Genomic DNA, 23,454 nt, shown 5'->3' with positions numbered 1-23,454 from the left:
TCATCAGCTGGTACAGTTAAATTGGTGCCATTTCCAATCAGTATGACATCACTGCCTGTTTTATTGTACCAGGTGTAAGAGCTGGCAGGGTTGGACTCACTGACACACACCAGCGTGACCAAGTCTCCAGATATATGCTTATTTACAGATGGGGGTCTGGGAGGGTCTGAACAAAACAGAGATTCAACTGTTAAATTAAGTAAATTAAGTTCCGACCAAATATGGTCATACAGAACAAATCACACCTACATAACACATCCAGACCGACAGGTGTTGAGTTGTGCTGTCCTAGCTGGTTGTGAGCGGTGCAGTAGTAGAGTCCACTGTGCTGGGAGCTGATGTTGGTGATGGTGTAATTCTGGCCTGTTGTCAGTGGTGCGTCTGCAGCTGATCTCTGCTTAAACCAGGAGTAAATGAGAACAGGAGGGTTTGCATCACTGCTGCAGCTCAGAGTCACTGAATCCCCCTCCACTCTCTCTCCAGAGGAAACTATCACTGCTCTGGTGTTTCTAGGGGCATCTAAAAAAAAAACACACACTGAACTCTCTTCAGGGGTGTGAACAGTGGTATCATATCAGTATCTTTATGATTTTGGTCATTTTGTGCCCTGCGCAACTTTGGACAGCAAGGTCAGGTAACCTGGGCATCAGCACATCCATACATAACTTTTCATGCAATTCTGCAGTTATTTCCAGAACAACCACCCTACTGACACTATACATATCACTGCTGTAGGAACAAAACCTCATGTCTCCAAAATGGTAACTTTACAGGAGAAGAAAAAAAACATACTTTACAGCGATATATACATACTAGTGTAATATACGCTACTGTTTGTTCATACATCTACATGCCTTTTTAAATATACTGCTATATTTATGGTGAGAGTAAAAGTACTCAGACATTTTTGTTTGTGTTATGTAAAATATTTCCCGTACAGTCCACTTCAGACATTTCTGACACACTGTCAGATTCCGCAGTGTTCCCCCTGTGTGTGCCTGATTCTGCCCCTCTGTCATAGCCATGTGCTTTTCTGCCATGTGCATTCGTTTTGTTTTTGTTCTGGCCCTTGCTTCCACCATATTCCCACCTTCCCATAAGTATTCCTACCTGTGTGTAGTTTTGGTCCCCTCCCTCTTCCAGGTGTGCCCCCATTGTGTGTAGTGTATATCCTGCCCTGTGTTTCAGCCTTTTTTTAACTAGTCTTCTGTCTACCTTGCGTTTGGGCTCCCATTCGAGATTCTTGTTCAAAGTCATGTAGTACGGTCTTTTGTATCATTCTGTGTTTGTTTTAGTTCTTTGTCATTAATAAAAACTGGCTTGCACTTACACCTGACCTCAACACTGACCAAATGTGACACACATAATGTCTTTTAATTTTGTACCTATAAATATGAACAAAAAAGTATTAAACAACTAAATTAAAACAACTTTGTTTTAAACATTACATTGATAAGGAAAAAATAACCAGACATCACAAATTACTATTATTAGTACATTGTGAGAAAATGTTTTGATTCACGGTGGAAACTTTACTAGTGGCACAGCGAAAAAATAAACCTATTTTTCATTGTGTTATGACTGATCAAAATCCTGGCATTTCACGTTTTTCCTAAACGTCCACCCTGGTCAGGCTGCCAGTCCATCACAGGGCAGACACACATATACATTCACACCTATGAGGCAATTTAGCATAATTATGGCATAATTAGTCCTGTTAAATTATATAGTGGAGCACAGTATTTAAAATTTTAATATAAATTTTTGTATTTATAGTTTTTGATTTTGAATTTAATTTTAAATATGGCATTGTTTTGTATTTTCCAACTTATCAGATGTCAGGAAAAAAATGGCCCCAAGTTAATACAAAATATATAATAAAAACAGCTATTGTTTGTCATTGTAGTAATTATTTCCAGTAATTCAAGGAAGACTCACCCCCTGGTCATGGTTATAATGGACGATTCCATGTTGTTACATGATGACACAACTGTGTAAAGACAGACAGGGATAAACAAGGCACTTAAGTCCTCAAATAAAGCCACTGAAGTGCATTAGAGAAACGCAAAGAGTTTGAGGCTACACTCTCAAAGCTAACTTTGTTTTTTCAGCCTGAACAGAGAGCTACAGGCTCAGCAGACTTACATAATGATAACTCCAGTGATGGCATAATTACTCAAAAAAGTAATTCCTTCTACTTACTACTCTTAAAATATAACAGCATTATGTTATTTATTATTTCCTAGAAAAAGTAATCTCATTACTCGTAAGCTGCGTTCCAAAGCCTAGGCTGCAGCTGAGGCAGGCTGCATTTCTCGGCCGCTATGTCATAGCATGTTGGCTGCTATGTCGTAGCATGTTATTTCACATGCTGTGCATGCTACTGTTTATGTTAAGCTAACATTGTCTATATTTACTCGTCAATACTATGTTTAGTTTTCACGGTGGATTTGGAGAAAAGCCTTCAAATAAACCAGTAGCAAGAGAACCACTTGTGTCTGCCTGTGCTATGAGGAAATTACAAAATTAGAAAAGCAGATAAATGAAAGATACAGGTAGAAAATTTCACCATAAAATCTTTTGTCATAGTTAAAAGGAAACATTATCCAAAACACAGGTTTTTGTTTACTTTTAGTTTGCTTTATAGCACAGAGTCATCATGCTTGATGTAATTAAATAACTATTCTAGTAATAGTTCTATTATTAGTTAAATTCAGGTGTACAGCAGATCATACACTTGCAGTTAACCACAGAGCCACCAAGATCACTTGCATGTGACAATGAAAGTAACCACTCATGGTGTATTTTCATTGGACGTGACCACTTTATAGTGAATAAACATCACTCTGGAATGACAAGATAATCAAAATTACATTGAAAAGATAAAGAGTCAGCCCCCAGTAGACTCCATAGATGATTCTTTTTTGACAGATGTTGGAAAGCAAAGCTGAAAAATGAAGCTCTAGTGCTCCATAAAGTTATCATAGTTTAAGTATATTTGTTTTCTCTGTAGATCAGTTAATATGTAACAAGGTAATGATTAAAATGAAAAATAAGAAAAATTTGCTTAACACAACACATTTTGTAACATGCATAGTTGCCTTCTAGCTTTCACAACTTCTGAATGGTTTAAGCTACAGACATGGTGCACATATCAGAACACTCAGCAGACCCTCACTCGCCAGCATGAGATCACTGAGCTATGACGTCAGCATCAGTGAGTAATCTGGCCGAAAAACCAACCGAAATCCTGATATTAGCGCACTAATTTTAGCTTTCATATTACAACAAAGGGTTAAAACGACGACATGATTCACACATCAAAGCACTCAGCAGACTCTGCCCTCACTGTCCAGCATAATTGCATCCAGCCGTGACCATCTATCAGCCAGAAATCCAGCTCCAAAATCACCCAAAACCCACCCACTACCGTTATATTACATCTCTGCTTTTAGCCTTTTTATTACAAACAAAAGGTTAGTGATTCACACATCAGAGCACCCATGACAGTAACCATGCAACTCAATCTGAAATTAAAATATAAAGCCTGTCCTGCTGTGTATCAGAGTTTTAGCACTCAGCATGAATCCCAGAGGACAGAAAATCAATAAAACATGGCTGCCTTCTGCTATTTAATTATATTCTCAAGTAATAAGCAATAAAACTGAACCACCATCAAAATTAACAAAAAAGTAACATTTTCAGCTCAAAGACACTCTAGTCAAACTATTTCAGAAAAAGTAACTGAGATAACATTTGTTTTTCAAGATCTGTATAAGCAAAATTTTACAATATTCAGAAAGTGCTGAGTATCTTTTGGTCAAAAATTAGTCAAGAGTCAAGAGGCTTTTATTGTTATTCCATATATGTAGAAGTACACAGTGGAGTGAAATAACATTCCTCCAGGAACAACACGGTGCAACAAGGAACAAAAGTACAACATTACAAAATTACAGAGTGCGAACTTGCAGACAGTGTGCAAACAAAAATGAAGCTAGAAAACAATACAATAAATACAATAAATCAAACAGACATTAGACACAGTAAACAGACCGGACAGTGTAGCACCGACACAACACAGGTTTCTGGATATGAGGTAGTGGAATAAGGTGCAGACATATTTAACGTGATGTGATCTGTAAGTTAAGTCATATAACATACATAAACACAGCAGTTACTGAGGTAGTAAAACAATTATAATTACTGAGATAGTAAAACAGTTACTGAGGTTGTAAACAGTGTAAACACAGTATTGGCAGCAATGTTCCAGATAGATAGTGCAAGTAGAGCATCAAAAGGGGTGTGTATGAGGGGGGGGGTTAGTTCAGTCCTTTAAAACCTGATCGCTTGAGGGACAAAGCTGTTGCAGAGTCTGGCAGTGATGGCACGGATGCTCCGGTAGTGAAAAAAGTCTGTGTGAGGGATGGATGGGGTCATTCACGATGTTGGTGGCTTTCCGGATGCAGTGTGTGGTGTAGATGTCCATGATGGAGGGGAGAGAGACCCCGATGATCTTCTCAGCTGTCCTCACTATGCGCTATAGGGTCTTGCGGTCGGAGGCGGTGCAATTCCCAAACCAGGCGATGATGCAGCTGCTCAAGATGCTCTCCACAGTCCCCCTGTAGAACATGGTGAGGATGGGAGGGGGGAGATGAGCTTTCTTCAGTCTTCGTAGGAAGTAGAGGCGCTGCTGGGCTCTCTTGGCTATGGAGTTGGTGTTGAGGGACCAGGTGAGGTTCTCTGTGATGTGGACGCCAAGGAACTTGGTGCTCTGGACGATTTCCACAGCAGAGCTAGTGATGGTCAGTGGGGCATGGTCACCCCGCACTCTTCGGAAGTCAACAACCATCTCCTTAGTTTTGTCTACATTCAGAGACAGGTTGTTGGTTCCGCACCAATCTGTTAGCCGCTGCACCTCCTCTCTGTACACTGACTCATCATTCTTGATGATCAGACCCACCACAGTCGTGTCATCAGCAAACTTGATGATGTGATTTGAGCTGTACTTTGCAGTACAGTCATGAGTCAGCAGGGTATACAGACTAAGCACACAGCCCTGAGGAGTGATAGTGCTCAGTATGGTGGTGCTGGAGATGTTGTTACCTATCCTGACTAACTGAGGTCTCTCTCTCCAGTTACAGAGGGAGGTGTACAGGCCCAGCAGGCTCAGTTTTCCAATCAGCTGCTGAGGGATGATGGTGTTGAATGCTGAACTGAAGTCTATGAACAGCATTCTGACATAGGTGTCTTTATTGTCCAGGTGGGTGAGAGCCAGGTAGAGTGTGGTGGAGATGGCGTCCTCTGTTGAGCAGTTGGGGTGATATGCAAATTGCAGTGGGTCCAGTGAAGGAGGAAGCTGGTCTTTAATGTGCCTCATGACAAGCCTCTCAAAGCACTTCATGATGCTTGGAGTGAGTGCAATGGGACGGTAGTCATTGAGGCAGGACACTGGAGACTTCTTCGGCACAGGGATGATGATGGTGGACTTTGGAACGACTGCAGTGTTCAGAGAGATGTTGAAAATGTCCGTGAGGACATCAGCCAGCTGTTCAGCGCATTCTCTGAGCACTCTGCCCGGTATGCTGTCAGATCCTGGGGCTTTTCGTGGGTTGACTCTGTGTAGAGTTCTCCGCACATCAGCTGTGGACAGACACAGTACTTGTTCACTTGGAGGAGGAGTGGTTTTCCTCGCCGTTGTGCCATTCTGTGCTTCATACCGAGCACAGAATTTGTTTAGCGTGTCTGGAAGGGAGGCATCACTGTCACAAGCAGGTGGAGGTGACTTGTAATTGGTGATGGCCTGGATGCCCTGCCACATGCGCTATGTGTCAGCAGTGTTTTGAAAATGTTCATGGATTTTCTTTGAGTAGGCACGCTTAGCCTCTTTGATGGCCCGGGAAAGCTTGGCTCTTGCTATCCTGAGGCTTGCTCTGTCCCTTGACTTGAAAGCCTTGTCACGGGTTCTCAGTAGCATCCGCACCTCTGCAGTCATCCAAGGTTTCTGGTTGGGGTGAGTTGTGATGAGTTTGGAGACAGTAACATCATCAATACACTTGCTGATGTAGCCAGTCACTGATTCTGTGTACTCCTCCAGATTAATGGAGTCACCAGAGGTTGCTGCTTCTCTGAACATCTCCCAGTCAGTGTGCTCAAAACAGTCCTGAAGAGCGGAGATAGCTCCTGGTGGCCAGGTTCTCACTTGCTTCTGGTCTGGTTTGGCACGTCTGATGAGCGGTCTGTATGTTGGAATGAGCATCACAGAGATGTGGTCTGAGTAGCCGTAGTGGGGGTCGGGCTCAGCCCTGTACGTGCCAGGGATGTTTATGTAAACAAGATCCAGCACGTTAGCCCCCCGGGTTGCAAAGTCCACATACTGGTGAAATTTGGGGAGTACTGACTTTTGCAGATCGCTGATAGTGCTGTACAGCTCGTTGAGTGCGGCGTTAGCATTAGCACTGGGAGCTATGTACACCGCTACTATGAACAGCATATTTAGCTCTCTTGGCAAGTAAAATGGCCTCTGACAATCACAAACTCCACCAGTGGTGAGCAGTGACTAGAGACTAGCGCCGCGTTTCTACACCATTCAGTGTTGATGTAAACACACAGTCCCCCACCTCGAGTCTTACCGTACAGCTCAGCGTCTCTGTCCGCACGGAAGCACAACAGGTCGTCGAGCTGAACGGCTAAATCCGGAGTTGAGCTCGTCATCCATGTCTACGTAAAAACAAAAACACAGCAGTCTCTGAACTCATGCTGGGTAGCCCGCTGAATCCGGAGGTAGTCCAGTTTATTCTCCAAGGAACAAATGTTCGATAGAAGAAGCGATGGAACGGCTGGTTGTCTGGGGTTAGCCATTAGCCTAGCACACACCCCGCCTTGCTTGCCTTGCTTCTGCCTTCTCATGCATCGCTTTCATCCAGCAGGCTCACGCAGCGCTGTGGATCTTAGCAGGCCTAGCTCGCGCAGCTCTTCCCGCAGTTCGATTGGAAGTAGAGATTGAGATTGTGGCTGATTTCTCAGCTGTAGCAGACTCTGGCGATGGTAGACGCTGGTGCTGGTTGACGCAGTCATGATATATAGTTTGGTCGGGTTACACGACAGATAGTAGACAAAAAACAGCAAAAAAAGCACCGTTTTGCTGTTCCCGAAGTGGCCGCTGCAGCTACCCGCCATGCCGCTGGAACAAAAGCAGTTCCATTTGCTTATGATGTTGTGTCTCTAGCTAGCTTGTTTTGCTTGTGTTATTGATTTTACTGAAGATGTTAAAAGAGCATGCGCTAGAGGAATTTGGGGTGGATTTCTGAGGCGGCGTACCCTTCTTAGCAACATATTTCACAGCAATAATCCCTTTTCTCAGGAAATGGAATATGTAAACAGTGGGTAAAACAAATTCCAGTATTGCCTTTCAGATGATTATTAATCTCAGAAACACTGGCATTAGTATCACTTCAGCTCAGCATGGAAAAGTGTGTCACTTTATTTTTATCATAGTTGTCAAGACTCAAATTTGAGGATGTGTCCAGAATTGTTGAAGCCCACCAAAAACACAACAGTGTGGGAGTCCAAGCTGAATAAAATTCATTAGTTCTTTGTTGAAGAATTCCTTCACAGCTATCAGAGTACAATAATGTCTGCTAACGTGTACAGAGCGATAAATCGATGAATAGGTGAAAACAACTATAGCCAAAAGCTAGATTAGCCATGTCAGCTGGAGATGTTGAAACAGTTTGCTAACAATAAACTAGTTGTCAAAAAAGTAAACACGCAAAAAACAAGGTGGCATGAGGTCATATCCAAGCAGGTGGACAGTGAAAAATGTTGACCTTAACTTACTTAGCTAGCAATCGTTTGTAGCTTGTTGACTGTCATGATTATGTCACACTGAAGATAAAAAGCTTTCACCACTTTTTATTTCATCATTATCTGGCCTCTTTGTTTATCTCAGTGTAGCATATAAATAATCCATAAGAATAAGAAATGAAGAAGATCAAAACGCATAGATTTTAGAAAAAGTTATTTAGCATGAAGGCAGTGCTGTCTGCATATTAGAGTTTGGTGTGGACTGGTCTGCGTCATGTGACTTGCAGTCTGAATGTCCTGCTCACAAATAATACATTATACCTCTATAGGAAGCTGTGTGCCTGCAACACTCTGACTGGAACACAAATGACTCTAGTTTGTAGTTTGTATTTGCAGTGTCAAATTCACCTGATGATGAAAAGCTAAGTCGCCTGATCCTTTTGTGAACTAAACATTCACTCACTCACCCTTCAGTGAGACGAGAGACCATAATTATGACTTATGTGTGCAATACAACACATAGCTTCCTGCACCTTGTTGTCTCACTGTCAGCACTTTTTTTCGCCCCTGATGTGTGATGGTGCTTCAGAGTCATCCAGTCAGGTCTGCCACAGCTACTACAGACATTTGGATAACAGAAAAATGATCTAGCACTTTGTTAGGCTTGACATGACCAGTCACACATTCATGTGAATGTCACAGATTGTTTAGGCCTATTGGGACATCTTGTGATTTTATGGAATGTATAACAAGTTTTTCTGATAAATAACTATAAAATGTATGCTGACATGCTTACCATGGAGCTATAGTTTGCATATAGGAATAACCAGCACTGACCTGGGAGTGGAAATAGTTTTTAAAATGTTTTTATTATCTACTGTGGAAGGTTGTTTGGAAATGCTATTTACTATAAATATCTGAAATGTTTGGTGTTTTTATGTTTTTTCCTTAAAACCTATTTTTAATTACAACGTCAAATTACCCAACACCAACAACACAATGAAAAAAGAAGAGTCCAATGTTTGGTGACAGAGTAATTTTGGATTGAGTAATTGTGTGGGTTTACGTGTGCGATGTCACAACTACAGGAAGCCACACTATAGGAGAAATGCTGCTTGACACACTCAGAGGACTAAAAGTACAGACTGCGCACAACAGCACATTAATAAGATCCTATATAAGAACATTTATAGTGACTGTTAATGTGAACTGTGAGTGCACAGAAAAAGGGAAGGAAAAAACACTGCATGAAACACTGAACACTCATTCCATCCTCACACACTCTGCACTGTCCACTCAGTTACACAGCTCTGAGAAGACTCTACAGAAGAAAGTAAGTAGTAAAGATTTTCATCTTAAATGTTTGACTGTTAAGTTTTACCATCAGACTGTAAAAGTTGAGATGATGTATCTATAAACCTATAATGAGTGTTTCAGTTTCCTCAGTAAGAAACATCACATTCATGTACTGAACTACACAAAGACATTATTCTGTGTCTATTTTACAGTAAAGGTGGAATCATGAGCTCTGAATGTGGGATGTTATCACTCATCATCCTGCTGTGTGTTTCAGGTAGGATTATTCTGTCTCTACTGAATTTCTGTGCTTACACTAAAGCACTGATTCACCATCTTTAATAGCTCATGGTGGATTTTGAAGTATGTTTTTGATCACTGCCCTGTTGTAGTCAGCATCTTTTCTGCTTCAATTTCTGTCTGTAAAAGTTGGACTGGTGCCTCAATACTATCATACTGTGCCAAATGATATCAACTGTAAGACTGCAAAACTCCAACATCCAAAGTGCTACTTGATTGTCTGTTATGAGCTTCAACAGTGCATGTTTAAGCTAGACAATGCTAAAATGTGAATACACTTAAAACCAGGTGCAGTCTAAAGTAGAGCTCTACTACTTCAGAATGCTGTCCAGCACACTCTCAGTTGCATAACCTTAGAGAATAAATGACTACGCGCTGACTAGCAGGCTATCTGTAACTGTAATTCATAAATGAATTTAGACAGCATTAAGCAAATTTAAACAGTGTTTAAACACTGTATTTATTACAGCTGTTGTTTCTCCTTACAGTGAAAATAAAGTAAGCAGTTAAGTTCATTTATGAAAACTGTGTTCAAAATGAATGAAGTTTTTTTAAGGAGATACAATGGTTTCTAGCCTTAGTGGGCTTGTTAGGAACAACAATGGTGAATTGACCACTGTAATTTATTATAAAGTTAATATAAACATGTAAAAACTTCATAGTAATTCATTTTATAATGCTTATCAATATTTACCAAGTTTGGTTACCAGATGTCTTCTTTCGTGGACCCTTCATAGAAGTTTAGTGGTGACTTCTAAAATGGCTGCTGCACAGTGACACCACAGGGTCATGTATAACTCCAAAACAAAACACTTGATTGGCTCCAAAAATAAATAATAGGAGAGTAACAATGTGTTACATCTGCATCTTGTCTTTAATACTTCCTGCCTGTTTGTATTTCACAAATTGGTTAAATTGGATCAATTCCCCTGTTATTCCTCCCCCAAATCCCACTGATCCTCAGTCTCATATCTGACACAACTGGAGTTTAAGGAGGGTTACAGAAATACCACTCATTACACATAATGTAGCAGAACCTGAAACCCATCTCCATCTAACGTAGATAGGAAAGTGAATAATTAATACTAATATCACAATAATGTAATTCATAATGTAATACAAAAAAAGCTTTCTCCAATAATGCTCTGTTTCAGGTTGTCTGAGTGAGAGTTTCAGTCTGCCCTGCAGTCCTCAGGCTATCTGTGCTCTACGGGGGTCAGAGGTCGAGCTGATATGCTCTTACTCAAAAAACATGAAAACTGTCTTCTGGTTCAGCTTCAAACAGAAAGATAAATGGAGGAATGAAGAACATCCAGAGGATTTAGCTTCAGACTCAGACTACACAGGACGAGTGAACACTGAGAGCACAGACTCCAAATCAACTCTTACAATCAGAGAGCTGAGAGAGAGAGACTCAGGAGAATATCAGCTCATGATCATCACAGAACAAGGCCAGCGATACTCCAGTCCTGCAGTTACAGTAACAGTAGGAGGTATTAAAACAGTTAAATTATAACACCAAAATTAGACTTTAAATATTTAGATAATCTTGTAATGAATTGTCTTGATTATCTTGATTCAGATCTGCAGCTAAAGATGAGCCAGAGTGGACAGGAAGTGACTCTCACCTGTAGCACTTCCTGCAGTCTGACCTTTGAACCTGATTTCTACTACTGGTACAAAAATTCAGAATATATAAACAGATTCACACCTTACAATAATCCTCCACCTCTCGTTTTATCCAGCAGAGCTGATGCTGGCAGTTACTCCTGCTCTGTTAGCAGCCATGAGCAACTCAGATCCTCTGCAGTCGGTGAGTGAAGTGCAGCTCAATACAAAGATTTTCTCTCCTGATTATTCATAAACTGATCACATATAACAGCAGTGATTTGTGTTTCTTACAGATGTTTTTAAAGAGGACTCTGAGATGAATGTGAGTTACTCAGAAAGACAGATCGATGCTGTGGAGGGTTTATCAGTGGATTTTCTCTGCACTTACTCACATTCCAAAGCTGAGAGAGTTAATAAAGCTTTCTGGTTTTACTTTCGGCCTGAAGTGGAGTCAGAGGAGCTGAGTGAGGAAGAGCAGTTTGCTGGTCGAGTGGAGTTTATTGGAGATAAGGAGAGAAACTGCACTCTGAGAATGAGACGTGTGAGAGAGAGAGACTCTGGAGAATATCGCTTTCAGTTCAGCACTCAGTCTGGAGAGACATTTACTGGATCACCTGGAGTCACTCTGAAAGTTACAGGTAACTGTGCACACTTCAGTTTTTTTTTTTTTCTTGTATTCTTTGTTTCTACTGTATATGTTTACACCTAACTGGGCTAGTTATAAGAGAAAATGGGAGAAATGATTGAGTTCTAGTGTTTTAGCCACACTCATTACTAACAGGTGTATAAAATCAAGCACATATCCATGCAATCCCTATAGACAGCATTGGCAGTAGAAAGGGCCGTACTAGAGCTCAGCGACTTTTAATGTGGTACAGTCAAAGGATGCCAACTTTGCCAAAAGTCAATTCATAATATTTCTGCCCTGTTAAATCGATCACGCAAACTTGCAGAGTGGTGCCACTGAGTGCTAAAGCACATAGTGCATAGAAATTCCTCTATTGCATAATTCACCACAGAGTTCTAAAGTCCAACATCAGCAGAAGACCTGTGCATCAGGAGCTCCATGAAATGGATTTCTGTGGTCAGGCAGCTGCTCACAAGTCTAAGATCACCAGTGGACTCTTGAGCGGTGGAAACATGTTCTCTTGAGTGATGAATCACCCTTCAGTATCTGGCAGTCTGATAGATGAATCAGGGTGTGGTAGATGCCAGGAGAACGTTACCTATCAAGAAAGCTTAGTGCCAGCAGTAAAGTTTGGTGAAGGAGGGATGGTCTGGGGCTGTTAGGGCCCCTTAACTCCAGTGAAGGGTGATGTTAATGCTACAGCATACAAAGGCATTTTAGACAATAATATGCTTCTAACTTTGTGGCAACAGTTTTGGGAAGACCCTTTTCTGGTCCAGCATGACCGTGCACCTGTACACAGAGCCCTGACCTCAATCCCACTGGACACCTTTGGGATGAATTGGAACATCAGTTGCAAGCCAGGCCTTCTCGTCCAACATTAGTGCCTGAACTCACAAATGCTCTTTTGACTGAATGGGCACAAATTCTGACAGACACACTCCAAAATCTTGTGGAAAACCTTTCTGTTTTAACCACAAAAATGGGGCCCACTCCATTTTGATGCCCATGGTTTTGGAATGGGATCAAAACAAGCCCATAAGGATGTTATGATCAGGTGTCAGGTGATCACATAGTTTTGGCCATAAAGTGTATTTATGTTAAAAATGTCATTGCAGCATTTATTTTGTAATATTTATTTTCACAATTAAGTAACAATGAAGACTTCTGTATATTTGAGACTGATTTATTTGACTTAAGCTGTGTTAGAAACATCTCTCACATTCACGTCCTTCATTCCTGAAGCACTTATGGCATAAATCATGGTTATTTCCTCCACTGTCAGACAGAGTGAGAGAGAATCATTTTCACATTTCTCATCTTTCCTGCAGTAATTTAACTCATGATTTATTTCTGAAGGTCTTCTGGTTCCAGAGGAGAGTTCAGTGTTAAAGCTGGTCACAGTGGGAGTGGTGGTCTTTCTGGCTCTAATACTCATCACAGCAGCTCTGTGGAGGTTCTATGTGATCAGAAGGAAGAGAGGAGCAGAGAGAGACACAGATATTCAGGTACTGAGAGAGGATTTCACTCTTTCTCTGTCTACATACTCCTATAAAGCTGCTACTGAATAAAGACTGAAGTTGTTCTCCTCATCTCTCTAAAAGACTCCAGATCCTGCAGACCACACATACACAGCTCTGAATCCCACCACCATGACCTCAGATTATGACACTCTACATGTAAGTCTAGTGTGTGTGTGTGTGTGTGTGTGTTTGTTCTCCTGGTTAGTGTTTTTAGTTCTAGAAGCTTTTTTAATGTTTTTTTTCTCTTCCACCATCTTACAGACTCTCCCAGTGACACAGCCTTAAACCCTGAAACCATGAGCTCTGATTACGACACTCTGACAGTAAGTCTTCAGTACCTACACTGAGTGTGTGTTTATGTGTGTGAGTTGAGTGTGTTTAAATGTTGTTCTCCGCTGTGTGTTTTTCAGGGTGTGAAGGCTTCACAGTGAGCATCAGAGACGAGCTCCAGCCACAGATTATGAAAATTTACAGAGACCCTCACCATAGAAACCCCCTCAATTACACTCAGATTAGCCTCCATTATAACTGAAATCAGTCCTTACATACATAAAAACCCTGTTAGGCTTAGATTAGTTTATCAGGGGGACGTCTGTAATACTATTTCTATACGTCTCCTCAGTGATGAAACTCTTGCATCTGGACAGCAAAAAAATAAATAAATAAATAAAAATACAGCAGGAGTTTATAGTGAGTTGTATTTTCTACTAACCTGGATGTTTGTGTCACACATGATCAAATGATCACAGAAAACTGAAAGATCATTCATCTTATCATTTTCTCAGTGGAGTAGTAGAGAAAACCATACATTGCCAGTCTGGATAGAAATAAAATCAGACAGTAGCTGTAAGAGAGGAAATTACTCCAAAACCTCATGTACATTTAATCCCATCTGAATCAGGCTAAAGATCAGATTTTATACACACTGCTCTGAGTTCATTTAAATGTTTGGAATGGTTTGTTTTTGTCTTATATCATTTCGCTGTTTTATGTCTGAAGCAATATGAATATGATATGATATTTTGTTTCTAAGTTTTAAATCTGTTTATGGTTATTATAATGTTTATTCATCCCCATCATACTTGATTGTATTTAGAATAACTTTAAATGTAATTTTACAAATGACTAAAATGTTCATTCTCATTAACTGTTTAGTGTATATTTACATGTTTTTATATAACCTGTTTTCCTTTGCTTTTGGATCCTGAACAGAATTTTGTGAATAAAAGTTTGTCTCACTGAATTTGTTTTTAAGCCTCTTGTAACGTAGGAGGCATTGAGGCAGGATGCAAGTGTGAGTTGCTTTTATTTAAAGGAGATTCAAAGTCCAAAAACACAGAGCCAGAGATGAGTGGAACAGATAAATCCTTAAACAAAGTAAACCAGAACTACACAAGAGACCACAACAGGGTATATAGACACAGAGGGGAAACGAGAAACACCTGGGACTAATGAGGGGCAGAGCACAGACAGGTGGAACAGATAACAAGGGGGCAGGACCAGGGAGGAGATAGAGAACAACAACAAAAGCACATGGCACAAGAAAACAAAAAGGCACCTGGCTACAACAGAGGGGAAGAAAGACACTCGCAGAGGGACAAAAGGAATCTGTGACACCTCTTTGTTCAGTTTTGGTCCACAGAAGAGTTTCTGCACTTTTATCATTTGTTGATAGCACTGAGGTGAAGGATAACTTTACTGCCCCACTTACCTCAAATGTAATTGACCAGCCAAGAAATGTTTGCTGCAGTGGTGGTTCTTGGACCGTATAAATGGGGTTGCCAGGTGACCATTTTAGGGAGTCCAATGTCCAGAACCTAGAAGATTTTTTGACCCAGACCCAGAAAAGAGGCCTGTTATATTTATTGTTTTTTGAGTGAAGAAAATGATAACGTTGACATGAGATACACAGGGAACTCTAGAAGCAAACACATCTTAAACAACATGTTTAAACAACGCTCAACCCATCATTAATACACACCTCTACACACATAAAGCGCACACAACACACGACCTCATAGAGCTGAAGTTAACTTCCTCTTCACCAGCTTCTCATTCATATTTTCCATTCCTCTTTAAATGGCACAGCAGTCACATACGAAAGCCTTGTGGGCAACAGAACATAACTGTGGTGCCATTTAAGGTGGGATGGAAAATTAAAAAAAAAAGCTTACATCATCTAAATTAAAACGTTTGTGTTGTGACAGGATTTATTTACATGAATTATTTACTCATTTATTTAACATCACTTAAGCACACTATTGATGTAACTAGGATCTTGTGGGCCCCACTGCAAAAAAACAATTAATGGGCCACCAACATTTCAGTTAATAAAAAACATGTAATTTGCATGTTTATTAATTCATAAGTTAAATGAAGACCATCAGAGGAACACAGGTTTGTTTCCTGACTTCTCTCTGCAGCACCTCTTTAATTTATTGAAGGACTGATTAGATAAACTATGTATTGGATGGTGACTGTAAATACTAGACTTCATCCAGCAGAGATTTAGAAAGGGGATTAGTGAACACACATCAAGTCACAGTGGATTTTCTCTTTGTTCATTTGTGTTGATTGTAATGTTAGTGTTTCTGGAACAAATAAACATTTACTGCCTAGATAAACAACTTGACATATCATTTGGATAAGATGCTTATTACTGTTTGCTTACAATAAAAAGTGAGTCCAGACTTGAAGTGTATATCATGTGATAGTAAATAACCTATTTAGTATGACACTCATGAAGTATGATATGAAATTAGTAGAATAATCAGCTCATTCACTTAAACATTTGAGGGTAAATAATGATCCATTCCATATGATATTTTAAACACTTGGACACAAAGTTCAAGCTCAGTGATACCTTTAATTCTTTGAAATGTTTGGTGCAGTGTCTGTGTTCCTAAGTGCTCTGTGATGTCTCTTAAAATATTAATGTAAAAATAAAAGTTGAATGGTCCTGGACAGAGACTACAAATGTAAGAAAAGAGTTCTACATGACTGAAGACGGATCTGTTAGTTTCTGTTTGTGTCAAATCAGTTATATAATTATAACTATAGCAGTGATATAATTATGCTATTAAATCGATCAGACGGACAATAGAAGTCTCAGTCGGTGAATTGATGTGATATTTGCTGACAGAGGGAATCAATCTACAGCAGTAACAGTGCTGAGGTGAGTAGAGGAGGCTAAAGACTGACCGACCTTCTCCTCTCAGCTCCACCTTTCTGTCCTCCTCTTATCCACTTTGTGAAGTCATGAACACAAACTGTGATGCTGTTAACTAACGAAGCTAGATAGTCAGCTAGTTCTACTGCAGGTCTCTGAGTTAGTACCGTTTATTGTACATAGACCATGTATGTGCTTTAAATAGACCAATCATGTGAGAGATTGGGGGGCAGTGGGGTGTGTGTGTGTGTGGGGCGGGGATTAAATTTACCAATATCACATTTAACCTCTCCCTCCCAAAACCCCACCTATCACAGGAACAGATGTAAAAGAGACATTAATTACAGACTGTCTACTGACTCTTTACACTGATAGGTTTGGCCCATTTTTCAGCTTATATACTGAGGATTTTATTGAATTATATTGTATATTCTTAAGTATTAGTACAGTAGTATAAATTAATAATATTGTTGATCAGAGACCCTCCCTGACATGGTGTTTCACTCAGAAATATGTCATGTTACAGGAGGACAATGTGTGTGATTTACGATTCACACCAACTTTAAGATCAGAGACAAAAACACTTCTAATTTTAGCTGATACAGTGTTTGCATATTTTTTGTCATCAACTTTGTGATGAAAGTATAGCAAAGTTGACAAGAATTGTGTCTGTTGTGTGTCTGGTCACATGTGTAAATGATTGTGTAATTGTGTGGGTTTACGTGTCTGATGTCACAGCTAAATGAAGTAACACTATAGGAGAAATGTGTGTGTGTGTGTGTCAGCAATTTTTATGTCAGTTCTCCCATTGCGGCAACTCGCTGGCCACTTTATAAGCTACTCCTACCTTGTTTCTACACTCATTGTTATTTTTATCAGCTCCACTGACCATATAGGAGCACTTTGTAGTTCTACAGTTACAGACTGTAGTCCATCTGTTTCTCTGTATACTTTGTTAGCCCCCTTTACCCTGTTTATTAATGGTCATGACCTTACTCTGTATGTGGTAGACAGGTCATTTCTGAATAGCACATTTCATTCCAGACTGTGCTGGTGATAAAGTGTGCTGCAGCTCTGGCTAAGAAAATCAGAGATAGTAGCCTAAAGCTAACAAAACTGGCTCTGGGCTCAGAGAAACAAGGCTGATGTTAGCCAGCTTCTGTGATAGCTGGTGCTGTATAGCTAACAGGCTGTGTCGATATCCATTCATGTGATTTTAATTGTGAGAATTGTTTAGCTAGCACTAGCGTTCAGGTGTTCATACCTAATCAGCCCGTGTTGTTTATGTGTTTTGAGGGCAAGGCTTTGAAGGGGTGTACACTTGTGGTTTGTGGTTTTAGTGTACACCAATGCAGTGTATTTCTGAATTTACCAAAATGTGCGTCATCCGGGGGGCCTGCATGGTTTCATGCATTCCTGTTATCCACTGCACAAGAAGCCGATGAGGAAGTGAAAGAATTGATCTGCTGCCCTTTGAAAACAACAGGATGACAGAGTCCGGTTTGTACTTACTGTCAAACGTACTGGTAGTAGATGTAACATTAAGCTCTTCACTTTACAGAAGAACGTAAGTAATGAAGATTTTCTCTCTCTCATCTATAATTACATCATTGTGACTGAGTTTTAGCACAGCTGAAATGATGAATATGATTAAAGCCATAAAGGAATGTATCAGTTTTGTCAGTAAAAAAAGCAAACAGAGTGTCTGATAGTTGGATTTATACATTCATGTGTTAAACTACACAAATATATTATTCTGTGTGTTTATTTTACAGTAAAAGTGGAATCATGAGCTCTGAATGTGGGATATTATCACTCATCATCCTGCTGTGTGTTTCAGGTAGGATTATTCTGTCTTTAATGAGTTTCTGTGTTTAGACTAAAACACTGATTCACCATCTTTAATAACCACTTAAACACTGATCATTAAAGGCACAATCAGGGATTTCAGTCCAGCAAAATAGAAGCAGCAGAATTGAATTAAATTAGGATTTCATCTGTAAAGAGTGGAGTAATTAACCGCTATTTCAGCTCACACAGAAGTAGAACGTTTCGGAAATTTATATAGACAATACTTTACTGTTAATTAGTATTTTTTCAAGGAATTTAAGGTTATTCAGTGATGGACAAAGTACTCCTGCATTTGGCTGTAAATACAGATACCTTTTGTAAAATATTACACAAGCAAAAATAAAAGTGGGTGCTATGGCCAAAAATTGATATCATAGCATAAATAAAATTTCTGCTGGTGCTTTAAGTAAACTTATTTTTGTAGGTATATAGTGGCTTATTATTCTAGGATGTCCTCTCACTTTTTAATTACAAACATTTTTAACAACCAATGTGAACCTGAAATATTTTATTGTGTGAAAAGTTAAAAACTTAACTGATCATTATGTAGATGAACCTCATACCCAGCAAAAACAATGCTGTTTTTTTCCATCTGAAGAATGTGGTCTCTTATTTATATATATTTGGCAGCTTTTTGTTAAATTTTCCAATCCACCTTAAATGGAAAGGCTGGTACATTCTAACACCTTCACAGGTGCCTAAATGTAACTGCTGCACCATTTGAATGGAATGGAAATTCTGAAAAAGAAGCCAACTTAAGCTTTGTTGAATTTCTCAAGTATTTTTTCTTGTGTGCCACTCAGCTAAACTGGAAAACACTGTGTGGTTTGCACTGTTTCTGTGTCATGTTATCTACACTTATTTGTGGTATACTGTATAATGGTTATGACTAAACTCATATTTAAGGAAGAGTTTCTACCAGAACACCACCCTACTACTACCTCCGGCTACTACTAATATCTATATCTATATTTATATAATATAATATAATATAATATAATATAATATAATATAATATATACATTTATATACAAAAGTTTTTGCTTAAACTTACTGAAGTATCAGAGATAAAAGCACTATGAGTTATTGAAGCTATAATAGATTAACCTTAGTATTATGCAAAGGCAACACAGTGTCACAGACATGTTTCTGACACAAAGTGGTTGCTGTATGTGAGGCGACAGCTAACCATCTCAGTTGCTGTTGCTGTGTCTAACAACTACATGGTGTCTAACTAGCACCATGTCAACTACAGGCCTCAGGCTGCAACTGAAGCACACAAAACATCAGTTCTTTATACACATCTGGGCAGAGGAGGGGCTCACCTGTCTCCTCCTTTGCCCTTCCCATTTTATTCATCTCTACATAATTTGGGAACACTTTATTCTCAAATTACATGATTTTACTGGCTACCAAAATAACCTATTCAACATATTAGTTCTGGGCCATGTGCAGCTTTGTCTAAAAAAGCTCTGTATCATTTTTCTTGGCCATGTTCCACACCACTGGCTCATCTAAAACTCCACTTGACAAAACTGTTCATTGAAGGTCACACTTGTAGAAAGCTTACATGGCTTTGGCTTTTTTCTCATAGACTGAAAACACAGGACACACAGAGTTCATTCTAATATGAATACAGATGTTAAAAAATCCTCCACAACAGTATAAGAAATGTTTATATAAACAGAAAACAGTGTTTCATAAATTCTGTTTGACCTGTAATAAATTGAAAACCTCACAAAAACGTGGCTTTTATTTTTTCCCTTTTTGAAACGGGTTCTATATAGCACCAAAAGGTTCTATTATTGTTACAAGCTTCAAAATAGTAGAAGAACTGGTAACTCTTTACATTAAGGGTACATGATCTGCCAGTAATTAAGGTATTTACTAATGAATAACTAATCAGAAAGTAATGAGTCATTAATCAGGAACAAATGAATAAATCATATATTAACAACCACAAGACAAAATTACTAACGCATGGACTAATGAATGAAGATGAAGGTAATAAAGTCTTTATTCAGTGCCTGAATTTATTAGGAATTCATGTGTTAATTAATGTTGTCACAAGATCCCCGAGACACAGTGCTCTGGAATATTATGCCTGTGTTTTTTTCTGTAGCTCCATCCTCTCATCATCTTGTCCTTCTTCTTCATCATGCTGTGTAAGCAGCCCTTGTATTTGCCTGTTTCTATCTGTCAGGTCTTCAGTTTATTGTTTTTGATTTCTTATGTTACCTCGTCTGTTCCTACCCACCTAGTGACTGTTTAGTAAAATTAAAAGCTTACACTGACATTGTTTTGCAACTAGTCCTCATTTGTGACAGTTGCCATAGTTTTAATTCATCTTTCATGATAATAATATGACATGTTTTAACTCCTGTATTGATACACGGAGCCTCATGAAGGAATAGTTTAGCCTACAGTTACCACTGAACTCAGAAATGAGTTAATTATTGGAGTGTCTTTCTCCTGGGGTCATAAGAATCCTTAATTGTATGCACATTTTTGTGCTTTCCCAGATCTAGTACACCTGATTGAACTCAACTGCTAATTTACAAGCTCCTGTTGTGCTGGTTGAGGTGTGTCAGAGTGAGAAAAATACAAAACTATGCAGTGTCAATTCTCAATTCACTATAAAGAAAGCAGTGATTACTGATGACTCATGATGAATTCATAATGTTTGTGCCCCCTAAAGTAAAGTGATGAACCAGTCACGCTTTATTACTCATTAAATACTGATTCTTCATAATGAATTCATGTTTGTGCCCCAGAAAGTGATGAGCGAATCACACTTTATTACTGATTATATACTAATTCTTCATGATGAGTTCATAATGTTTGTGCTCCCTAAAGTAAATCAGTGAACCAGTCACACTTTATTACTGATTAAAAGCTAATAAAATAGCAGGGGTTAATCATTTTACTTACCAAAATGACAGTCATTCTTTTGCCCTCTCAAGAACAGTGATGAAGGATAGGTACAATATGGCTCATATAAAAACATGACATTGACGAAATTCACAGGAATAAAAAAGCATATTTTATTATCATCTTATGACTTCTACACAATACACAGAACCAGAGTAGGTGAATCTGTCACTGTAACACGGAAAATGAAGAGAACCCAATACATACAGGTTCTGTAGTTCCACAAACATCTGTAAAACGGACAGAACTGCTGGCTGACTAAAGTCACACAGATATTCATACTGCAGCGGTGTTTCCACATAACTCACACAAGCTGAAGGTCGAGTCTGTGACTTTACTAAAAACTCAGAACGGAGCACAAAGAAAGGGGAGAATATGGCGCCATGTCAGCGCTCGGCTCAGCGCAGTTAGCGCCCTCTCGCTGTCTCGGCTCAGTCTGTTTACTACTAGGCCCTGTGAAGCACTGCCACCGCACACATAGCCCTTCACAATAAGAGTCCCTGTCAAAGGAGGAATAACAAATGAACCAAGCAGCATAAAATTAACATGTGATTTTAACCAGACAGAATAGACGCGCCTGACGCCACGTATTACTACTAGAATAACACGACGCTCGTGAGAAACACAAACACCTTACTGTTAAAACCGAAAAGGTTTATTGCAAATAACTAAGCACCAAACCAAATATTTAAGCTACTTTACAACGAATTTAGAAATAATAGTTCCTGCAAATCTGTCCTGTTTCACCACAGATAACAGCTGCATGTTTTACACATTAGTCTAAAAAGAGGTGAGGCACGAACATACATACCAGCACTCACAACACTCAGACAACAATACCACATGTAAATATTATATATGCGATGTAAATTACGTATATAATACAGTGTGCATATGCATAACTTTCATTATTTCAATTATTTTCATTCGCTTCTCTTAAACGGTTTACTAGAGATATTCACTCAAGACTCTATGGCTGCTTGACATATAGCATTTAAACAGTTACTGCCATTTACTGGCGAAGAGAAATAGCAGTAATTTCCGGCTGCGGAAACAGTTGAAGTGTTACATTGCAAAATGATGTGTTTCCATTAGTAAAACATTTAGATATAGCAAATTTTTGAAAAGAATAATAGACGTATAACGGGAAACACATTTTCATTTTCGGAAGGTGGTATTTCTCTGTAACGGTTGATGAAAGTTCAGACAAGCGCAGAGCAGGCTATAGAACAAGGTTTTTAGTGTAGGGAAAATCCGTAATCAAAGTACAAGCAGTCGAGGGTCGATACACACACAATCAAAACAGAGTCCAAAAGGATAAGGCTAAGGTCGTAAACGTAAACAGGCAGAATCTCAAAAACCAGGAAGTCAATACACATAAACAAGGCTTGGTAATGCACAGAGATGTAACAATACTTCGCAAAGACAAAGCATAGTAGACAAACATTTATAGTCCTTGAAACAGGTGTAATCAATCAATACTCAGGTGAGTGCGAACGTTGATAGGTGGATGGCTGAGAGTTCCTGGTCATGTGACCTCTCAGTGAATTCTGGGAGTTGGAGTGCTGGATGGAGTGAGAGATGTTGGTCTCCGCTACAGAAGGCATGACATTCTCAGAATAACTGTGGCATATATTAAGATAATTCACAGTTTTACTTAAATGAAATGCCTATTTTCAGTAAATAAACTAGTTTACAGTTTATTAAACATACAACAGTTTATGTTTCTGTTGTGACAGTATGACATTGCAGTATGACATAGGTAATCATAAATTGCATGAATAGAATGAAACTAACAGAGTTTCTAGCAGTTTGCCAAAAACATTCTTTTTGTACACTTAATTAACACATGAATTCCTAACTAATTCAAGCACTGAATAAAGCCTTTATTACCTTCATCTTCATTCATTAGTACATGTGTTAGTAATTTAGTCTTGTGGTTGTTAATATATGACTTATTCATTTGTTCCTGATTAATGACTCATTACTTTCTGATTAGTTATTCATTAGTAAATGCCTTAATTACTGACAGAGTGTTACTGAAGAACCTTTCTGTTGCTATACAGAACCATTTTCAAAAAGATTTAATGTAAAACCATCTACAGCACAAAGTGCATTTATATCATAACCTACTGTTTCTTTCAATTTTAGGATTTTTTTTCCTCAGTGCTCCAAAAATGTGTTCTCTTTTTCAGGTTGTCTGGGTGAGAGTATCAGTGTGTCCTGCAGTTCTCAGACTGTCTGTGCTCTGCGGGAGTCAGTGGTGAAGCTAAAATGCATTTACTCAAACATCACCATCAAAACTGTCTTCTGGTTCAGCTTCAAACAGAAAAACAAATGGA

The 23,454-nt window shown here is 39.1% G+C and overlaps 1 protein-coding gene and 1 long non-coding RNA gene across 3 annotated transcripts; both read left to right on the top strand.

Moving 5' to 3' along the window:
• Positions 1 to 11,320: 11,320 nt before the first annotated feature.
• Positions 11,321 to 13,695, top strand: LOC118802174. Of its 2 annotated transcripts, XM_036562652.1 has the most exons (3): positions 11,321 to 11,648; positions 12,998 to 13,146; positions 13,243 to 13,695. In XM_036562652.1, the coding sequence occupies exons 1-3, from the start codon at positions 11,327 to 11,329 to the stop codon at positions 13,444 to 13,446; spliced, it is 675 nt and encodes a 224-aa protein (XP_036418545.1). In that variant the 5' UTR covers positions 11,321 to 11,326; the 3' UTR covers positions 13,447 to 13,695. The 2 variants fall into 2 exon arrangements, with proteins under 2 accessions (XP_036418545.1, XP_036418546.1); XM_036562653.1 differs by having other exon boundaries at positions 12,998 to 13,295.
• A 3,956-nt stretch (positions 13,696 to 17,651) lies between these two features.
• On the top strand, positions 17,652 to 23,409 carry LOC118802173. Its single transcript, XR_005006630.1, has 3 exons — positions 17,652 to 17,897; positions 18,106 to 18,170; positions 23,308 to 23,409. It is a non-coding gene; the product is annotated as an uncharacterized LOC118802173 (long non-coding RNA).
• Positions 23,410 to 23,454: the final 45 nt, after the last annotated feature.

This window comes from Colossoma macropomum, unplaced genomic scaffold (genome assembly GCF_904425465.1).
Source record: "Colossoma macropomum unplaced genomic scaffold, Colossoma_macropomum, whole genome shotgun sequence".
In the NCBI taxonomy this organism is placed as follows: Eukaryota; Metazoa; Chordata; class Actinopteri; order Characiformes; family Serrasalmidae; genus Colossoma; species Colossoma macropomum.
This window is presented reverse-complemented; position numbering and strand designations above follow the sequence as displayed.

Bases quoted from the DNA above. Each gene is read 5' to 3' on its own strand.
- LOC118802174 (XM_036562652.1), top strand. From the start codon at position 11,327: ATGAATGTGAGTTACTCAGAAAGACAGATCGATGCTGTGGAGGGTTTA. The intron at 11,649-12,997 runs GTAACTGTGCAC...TTATTTCTGAAG, and splicing joins AGTCACTCTGAAAGTTACAG to GTCTTCTGGTTCCAGAGGAG. The intron at 13,147-13,242 runs GTACTGAGAGAG...TCTCTCTAAAAG, and splicing joins AGAGAGACACAGATATTCAG to ACTCCAGATCCTGCAGACCA.